The sequence below is a fragment of the Arachis duranensis genome, chromosome 2, assembly GCF_000817695.3.
Source record: "Arachis duranensis cultivar V14167 chromosome 2, aradu.V14167.gnm2.J7QH, whole genome shotgun sequence".
Lineage (NCBI taxonomy): Eukaryota > Viridiplantae > Streptophyta > Magnoliopsida > Fabales > Fabaceae > Arachis > Arachis duranensis.
The window spans coordinates 7,388,088-7,397,253 of NC_029773.3; the positions used below are offsets into that span (position 1 = coordinate 7,388,088).

Sequence of the window (9,166 nt, forward strand, 5' to 3'; positions counted from 1 at the left end):
CTCCTTCTCAACTCTCCCTCTTTTCCAAACCCTCATCCATCGCCGGCGCTTGACTTTCTGCAATATCAACACCATCTATCAACCCTAGATGTGACGCGGTTTCACAGGGAAATGGGACCCCTCTAAAATTGATCTTTTCCACTCCTTCCCCTCTCGAGCTGCTCAAGTCTTCTGAAACTAATAGTAAGTCTTTTGAATTCCACATCAAAGTTTCAATCTTTTCAAGCCCAAGAAACTGACGATATATTATAGGAGAACGTGGTTGCTCCTTGCAGTCTTCTATGGCTAGTTGCTCGCAGTTGCTCACAGAGAACATGGTGAACTTTGTGATCTTGTCGATGGTCCCCTGGCTTCGTTAATCATGGCACTGAGTGCGGCGTTCAACACAGAAGTGGGGTTTGGGGGGCCGATCTTGACGAGCTTGTTTTGGATGTTGACGAGGCATGAGTTTTGGTTTTTGATGTTCATGCAGGCTTGTGCAATCATGGAGTTCATGTCTTGGGTTTTGATGCCTGATGAAAGTGAAGCCTCAAATGATGAGGGTAAAAGCATGAGGATGAAAAAGAGATTAAGCAAAGTCATTATTATTTGCAAGAGTAGTGGAAAGGTAGTAGAGTATGTGTTTGTGTTTGTGTTGTTCAAAACCAGAGTAGTGGCGAAGAGCGGCGGTGGCGACAGAAAAGGAGAAAGCTGCCACTATGGAATAGAGATGGCTGGTTGAAATTAGAATTTCAATTGAAGAGGAATAGGACTTTGGAGGGTTGGGTTGCCACGTAGGTTCGGATAATAACGAAGCAAGCGCATAACCAAAACAGGGTAATTTTATCACACGGATGGCATCTTCCGTGGGTACAAGATCAGTTTCGATCTATTGTGGGAACATATGTCAACGTTATCATCTTTCATGGGTACAAATGATCATTTATTCTAAAATAATGGGACTGGTTGGTCTTGGTTGTGGAAATTAAAGATTTCAAAAAAATTTAAGATGCTTATTTGGTTGGCGGTTAATAAGACCCTCCCAACTACTGTTTTTCGCTTTAGATAGAAAAGGTCTTGCTGATTCTGATATTTATCCTCGATATAACATGACCCGGTCCTACATTGTCTTAGGGAGTGTAAGGAAACCAAAGCAATCTGGAGTGTCTTGTTCTCCGGAGAAAGGACGATTTTTATGAGTGGTAGGTTAAGGAATAATATCAAGGGAAGAGAGTTTATCTTTTCATTAACAATTTGGTGGATTTGAAGACATAGATGCCAACATATTTTTGGTGCCGTTGTTGAATGGTCTGATAGGAGGATGGCTAACCTAGCAAGATCTAAGGCGAATGAGATCTAAGGACAAAGGTTCTTCTTCTACTCGGCTAACTCTCCATAGCAAAGTTTGATTTAGCGACCTCCTCCATAGAATATGATAAAAAATTAATTGTGATGCTAGTATATATTATGATGAGTAGGGATGTGCATATTTTGGGTGTCTATTAAGGAATTATGCTGGTGCTTGGATTCTTGGTTGCTCTGGGGCTCTTCCTGTGTGGACCATAAAGAAGTGCGAACTCTTTGCGGTCTGGCATGGCCTTGTCCTAGCGTGGGAGTGTGGCTTCCAACAAGTTATATGTGAAACATATAGTTTAGACGTCTTCCTTTTTCTGGGTGGTATTTGAAATTCTGATAATGCTTGTGACATAGATCTTATAAACAAAATTCAGGAGTTGCTGATTTGATATTAGAATGTTCAGTTTGATCTTATCAAGTGTGATGCTAACAATACTACTGATGAACTTGCCAAAGTTGGTGCAAAGAGTAAAGATTACCTGATGTGGTTAGAGCCTGTGGAGGTGCACTAGACCACCTTTTCTAGAGGGACGTTGCTAAAGCTTTTTAGCTTTTTCTCTTGTTGTCTTCTGGTTCTTGTTTAATTTGTTGATAGTGATTTCGGGATGTCGTTTAGGTTACCAATCTAGGCGAGGTTAACAACCCCACTATGGTGAAAGTAGCCAAGAACCCATCTTGGTTGGCTAAGCCAAGGATGCACTTCTTACCCTCAAAAAGTTTAGAGGAAAATAAACATACAACTTATTTAATATATAACTCAATCAACTCATCCTCATAAGAAAAAGGGGGTACATATGCATATTTATACTAAAAAATACTTTCATGACTTGGACAATGTGGGACTAAATTATAACACAATATAATAATTTATGCTAAACTAGGCTGCTTTAATTAACGACACAAATGTAAAGACATATGCTCTTGCATCATTCTCCCTAGGTTGGAAAGAGCTCATGCATTATCCTCCATGGATTGAAAAAACCTCCGCTTGTGTTGGCAAAAGATTCCATTGGTAAGTGTATTTGGTCTTGAAAGATGTGAAAAGACATAGCTCACTTTGATTCTTTTGACCTTCTACATGTCGTAACGGAGTTAATATGATCTTCTTGCCATCTTTGATAAAATAGTATTTATTTTTGAAACCATCATGAATAGCTCGACAATCATACTGTCAAGGACGTCCTAACAGTAAGTGACACACGTCCATCCGAATGACATCACACCACACTTTATCCTTGTATTTACTTCCCATAGAAAATTGGATTAAATATCACTTTGTTACTTTAACTTCATTCTCCTTTTTTAACTAATGTAACTTGTAAGGATGAGGATGTAATTTGGTTAGAAGCTTAAGTGTGTCTATCATATAATTTGAGATAACATTTTCACAACTTTCGCTATTTATGATGACCTTGCAAACCTTATCTTCAACAGTGCATCTTGTATGAAAGATGTTGTGGCGTCGCCAACTCTCGTCTTCTATTACCCTTGCAGTCAGGGGCGGAGCTAGACTAATTATTTAGGGGGGCCGTGTTTAATAGTTTACTAAAAATATTTTATATTGCTATTTCTAATGATAAAACTATTTGATATTTTTTTCTATTTTCAAAATCATCTATTATTGAATTTGTGTTAAAAATATAGATGCTAATTTTTTTCTATATAGATGACCAAATTGTCTGCAAGAAATTCATCAACCATCTTACTTTAGAGTCTTGTCTTAACAATTTTCATTGCTAAAAAAATTCTTTCTGTTGTTGTTGTAGACACTGGTAGAGTCAAAACAAGACGTATTAATCTATCAAATATGTGATAAGTTCTTGATTTATCCGTTTCTTGTAACTTGTTGCACAATTCAAAAAGTGTACCAATGCCTTTCAAATGATTTGGCATATTATACCGATAATGTTGCAACTGAGATTTCAAAATATTTAGCTCATAAGAAGGAAAGTCAAGGGGATAAAACTTTTCTGCTAACTTGCTAATTTCTTCAATGTTAAATGATTTGAAATTGTCCTTAGGATCCAAAGCACAACTCAAAGTCAAAAGCTCTATTGTTTGCTCATTAAATTTGTTATTCAACTCTTGTATCTGGGAGTCAATTGTTGCTAAGAATACATCTATTTGATAATGATGCTCAACTGTCATATTTGCTTGACGAGATTGACCTCTTTTAAAAATATATTGTGCACTCATATTAGGGACTTCAATTTTATGCTTTTCACAAAAATCTTTAACATTTGCCAAAAGATTGCACCATCCACCATCTTTTAATTGTTGAAAAAGTAACTTCGATGTAGAAAAAATTATGCATTACGTTAAGAATATCTTGATATTGTTGTTGTAGTGCTTGAAAAAGAACATTAATGATTCCCATAATCTCTTTTATCAAGTGCAAAGTGAAAACAAATTCAAATGACAACAATATTTTACTAACACCATAAGACTCACCTCTTTGTGCATAAATTGTTCCGTCTTCAATGATATTATTGAGAACAATGTTGGTAGCAGTGAATATTTTTACCAAACTGTAAATAGAATTAAAGTGAGAGCTCCATCGAGTATCCCTAACTCTTTGTAAAGTGCTTACCTGATTCGCACATTTGCCTGTTTCTAATTCATTTTGAGCAACCAAGTTTGCATTTTCAATTGCTTGAGCTTTTTGTAATTGATCATGTCTTTTTGAAGAAGCACTAACAATAGTGACAGTAGAGTTTAATTGAGTAAAAAATTCATGAATCTGTAGTACCTCTCTTAAAGCTGCCACCAGTGCTAATTGTAACCTATGAGCAAAATAATGTACATAATATGCTTGTAGAAAATTTTTAAGAAACAAAGCTTGCAAACCATTCCACTCACCCCGTATGTTGCTAGCACCATCATACCCTTGATCCCTAATATTTTCAACTTGAAGATTATAATGAGAAAGGGCAGAAATCAATTCTTTCTTTAAAGTTGTTGCACAAATATCAGTGACATGCATAAGATCAAAGAATCTCTCTTTAACAAAACCATCTAGAGTAACAAATCTCAAAACAATGGCCATTTGCTCCTTTTTATATTTATCTCTAGCTTTATCAACAATAATACAAAATTTGGCATCTCCAATCTCTTCTCTAATTAAATTTGTCACCTTAGTAGCAAGAATATTTAGAATTTCTTTTTGGACATCATTTGAAGTATACTTAGCATTTTTTAGAGCATTTTTCAAAACATTCTTTTTTACTCTTTCTTTGTAAGATTCCAAAAATTTTAATATTTCCAGAAAGTTACCTCTGTTGCTGGAACTTTGGCTTTCATCATGTCCTCTGTAGGCGCAACCTTGAAATGTCAACCATCTAATGCAATCTATAGATGCTCCTAGTTGAATTCGATTATTTTCAATCTCTTCTAATGTTTGTTTATGAAGAAGTCTGTCGATATGTTGTGATTGTTTCATCAAATCATCACATGATTTTAGCGCCTTATGATGGAATGCGTTGGGACTTTTGTCAATGTAATTCAAAAGAGCACAATCTTTTCCACTATTTACTTTCTTCTAATTTCTAAAACCATTCTCAATAAAAGCATTTGAACCCGTGTCGAGTGAAGGTTCCTTAGCAAAAAAAAAGCATGAAAAACAATATATGGCATCATCTTCTATAGAATATTCTAACCAAGATGGGAACAATTTAAACCATGAAACTTGAAAGCGACAATAATTTTTATCACCAGAAAATAGATAATTATCAAGAATTGGTTGATTTGGCCTAACTTTAATATAAACCCGACGAATTTTATCTCTTTGATTTGGAGAAAACTTCCAAATCATTGGTCACATTCCAGGATCTCTTTTCAAGTAAAAAACATCTAGTTGATCAGGAAGAAGTCGTGGACGCTTTGAGCTATTCAATGAAAAACTTGAAATAATGAAATTTGATGACCCCTCAAGTATGGAGTAGTAATAGTAGAAATATAATTCATTTACTCTATTTTTGTATGACTATGTCTTTGTTGATAGTTTAATAATTCTCTTGAAATAAAAAAAGTAAAAATAGAACTTTTTTTGAAAAAAAGAGAGTGAAGAACCACTTGTTGAACTATTATCTTTTTTTTAATTTACAAAAAAAAAGAAAAAAAGAGTTAAAGGGTTGAAGATAAAAAGATTAAAGAAGTAAAGAAGGAGAAGAATAGAAAAAGTTGTTACTACTGCAAAATAAAAGTGAAAATTTTGAGTGGATGAGGACATCGGAAGAAAAATAGGAATTTATATTTTATTTTGTAAATAAAGTGAGCTAGGCCTAAAACTATTATATTTTATTAACACTATATAAGAATGGATTTTTTTTGTTATGGATTAAATGACCAATAAAGTAGTATTAGTTGGAAGTTTAGAGATAATTATATATATAGTTTTGTTAATTGTCATCATCCACTAATTTTATGAATCAAAAAATAAAATTTAGGGTGGGGCATTATCCCCTTCACTCCTATTTGTCTCCGTCCCTGCTTACAGTATTCAAGTTTCGACAAACTACTAAAACTTCTCCACAATCGGCTAGAACTTCTTCTATAGCATAGTCAACCTCACATTCGTCCTCTTGCTCTTTCATTGGTTCTTTGTTTACCATTTCTTCGGTAAGAGTAATAACCCTTCTATTTGGACAATCAGCAGCAATATGACAAAAATTTTGACATTTGAAGTATTTCTTATCTGATGATCCACAATCCATGTTACTTTTAAAAGATCCTGCCCTCACTTCTTATTGAACATTAAGGATGACTTCTTTATCTTTCGGCAACTAAGTGTTATTCCTTTGTATCTTTTGCTTTTCAATCTTTAATGGCAGCCTAGTGACATCATCCAAGGTCCAATATAGTTGCAGCTGAACAACATCAGACATTTTTTGACTCAGTCCTCCTAGATAACAAGCAATTGTTTGTTCTTCAGGCTCTTGAATGTCACATTTCATAAGCAACTCTTCAAAGTTCATTATATATTCTTCTACGGATAATGACTTTTGCTTTAATATTCAGGAAGGAACTTGTGCTTGAGCTCAGACGCATTTTATCTTATGTCTTGATCTTTCTTCTTCCTTCTCTTTCTTGCTGATGCTTGAGATTCTCCCACTAAACTGATGCATGCTTGTTCAACTTGATTGCTATAAGCTTTACGCGCTTGTCGTCCAAAATGTCTTTTAACTCGAACACTCTTTTCTTTGTACAAATCCAGTCGATAAAATTATCTGGTTGGAGTCTTTCTTCAAACTCAAGAATATCAATTTTAATTCCTAAGTCTTTAGCTTTCGTGTGTCGTGCTCTTCTTGTGGACAAATCTTCGACGAAGAAGAATAATGAAATGGATTTTCATTATCATCTTCGCTAGAATAATTATCTTCATTCTGCTTGTCATGATTCTTTTGAGCGGCTTCATATTTTGCAAGTTGTTCTTGCAACTCCTTAACTTGACGGCATAACTCATCCATTTCAATCTCTTAAGTAGTTCTATGTTTTGGAGCCATCTTTTACTACTATGCAATGAGGTTGATGCTTGGACACCGATGTTATGATGATGATGATGATGACGATGATGATGGGAATACCCCAATGATAATAATGATGGAAATGCACTAAGATCATCAATAACGGTAAAGGCACCAAAGAAGAGAAAATAACAATATTAGCCGAACTCCGCAGAAGACAATCTGCACTAACAACGACTTGTACCAATAGCGAGAGCACCTCACTAAAGATCCATACCCATGAATGAAATAAAAATTTTACTGGAATAAGATGATGACCGACCTTGCTCTGATACCAAATTGATGTTGGGACGTCATTTGGATTACCAATCTTCGCGAGGGTAACAATCCCATTATAGTAAAAGTAGACAAGAACCCATTTTAGTTGACTAAGTTAAGGATGCACTTCTTACTCTCAGAGTCTAGAGAAAAATAAACACAGAGCTTATTTAATATATAACTCAATCAACTCCACCTCATAAGCAAAAGAGATATGTATGCATATCTATGCTAGTAGGGGAGAAGAAAATCTTCATGACTTGGACAACGTGAGACTAACTCATAACACAATATAATATATGCTAAAGTATACTACTTTAGTTAACGACACAAACATAAAGTCATATGCTCCTTGCATCAGATAATAGCAACAGTTCATGGATTTAGGGACAATGACAACGATAATGACTAATGAGTATGGTTGGAGTTGGAGTTAAATTAGAGTTAGTGTGTAAATTTCAATATATATTTAGGTTTAAAATTAGAGAAAAGTAAAACTCTGGAAAAAATTAATAATGACTCACTATAAAAAAGATTAAGCGTAAGAATAGAATTAAAATTTATTTTTAAATAATTTTAAAAACAAAATTAAATTAAATTAAATTAAATTAAAAGCTAATAATATTTTTTGAAATCTTTTAGCAACAAAATATATACTTTGAAAAAATTAAAAGAAAAAAGTGAATATCTGATTAAAGAAACTTGTTACAAAAATCACAAAATCGTCTGACTCATGAATAAGTTACAAAATCAACTGAAAAATGAGTGTTCTGCACACACAACAACTAACCCGAACCCTCTATTCTTCTTTTACGTTTGTTAATTGGTAATAACGAGGAGAAACTGTATAAGAATTTTTTCTTTTTCGAGTTTTTGATTGGCCAAAAGTGTTACAAATTACAATGAATACATTATGCATATTTATTTATATGCATATTTATAAAGGTTTCATTATTTTTTTGCTTGCTCATCTACAGAAGCTGAGGTACAAGGAGAAACCTCATTATGATCATCTTTCGATACATTCTTATTATCTTCATGATAATGTTCCTCTTTTTTTTCTTGTGGTCCACGAAAGATGGATAGCATGCCATTGGTATCTATAGGATATAGTTCTGTGACTTCGTCCATGCCCTCCTCCTCATCATCATCTAGAGACACTACATCTTGCATACTCAGTTGATGGTACTCCACGATCTCTCTTAGAAAACGATTTTCACGACAACATGTCTCATTCTCATTCGCCAACCGAGCTTTCTCCGCCAGCAGCGTCTCTAATTGAAGCCGAATCTGTCAAATAAACAGTTTAATATTAGATAAAATAATAAAAAAATTTAAAATTATATAAAATTCTAAATAGATTAAATTTTAATAAGAACAAAAAAAATTTTTTTAATTGTTTTATTTTTTAAAACTGGATAATATATTTTTTTTAGGAATTTAAAATTAGTGAAGTTTGATCTCTGTAAAACAACTCAAGAAACCAACCTCCTTTTTTCTCTATAAATAGAATAATAGAATAAGGTTCACATATTGATAGAATTCATACGATTCTTCTTTGTACTACAATGCTTTTGTGAATTTTACTTCATTTTTCATATCATATTTGTCATTTAGTTTAGTTTTAATTTCAATTTTTCATTTTTTAATTAAAAAGGAGTCTTTATATCACGCTACACAGGGCCTCGTTTCAAAAAAAAAATACGCTATCTGGAGAGTTTACCTAGACTAACTAGTAAAAAGTTTATAATCGGAAGCGAATTTAAAAATCAATTTTGCTCTTATAAAAATTCTCAATATCGTATTCGTTTAAAAGAAAAATAAAAATTGGAATAATTAAAAAGATTTTCTAAAAAGAATACGAAATTTTACTTTTGGCAACAATATGTTAAAAAGTAGTAGTCCCTTATAAAGTCAAATTAATAAATTCTAAGAAGGAATATTGGAAGTCAATTTATTTAATAATTTTTAATTATTATATTTATATAAATAGTCATTTTATTTATTTATTGGTTGTTATTTATATAAAGATATTTTGATAGTTAAGATGT

At 33.2% G+C, this 9,166-nt stretch overlaps 1 protein-coding gene across 1 annotated transcript in view; it reads right to left on the reverse strand.

Annotated features, from left to right (window-relative positions):
- Positions 1-7,993: 7,993 nt before the first annotated feature.
- Positions 7,994-9,166, reverse strand: part of LOC107473289 (uncharacterized) — a 3,694-nt gene continuing 2,521 nt past the window's right edge. The window contains exon 5 of the mRNA XM_016092842.3: positions 7,994-8,405. Within this exon, the coding sequence (XP_015948328.1) occupies positions 8,067-8,405 (339 nt within the window). The 3' untranslated portion in view covers positions 7,994-8,066. The remainder of the gene's footprint in view (positions 8,406-9,166) is intronic.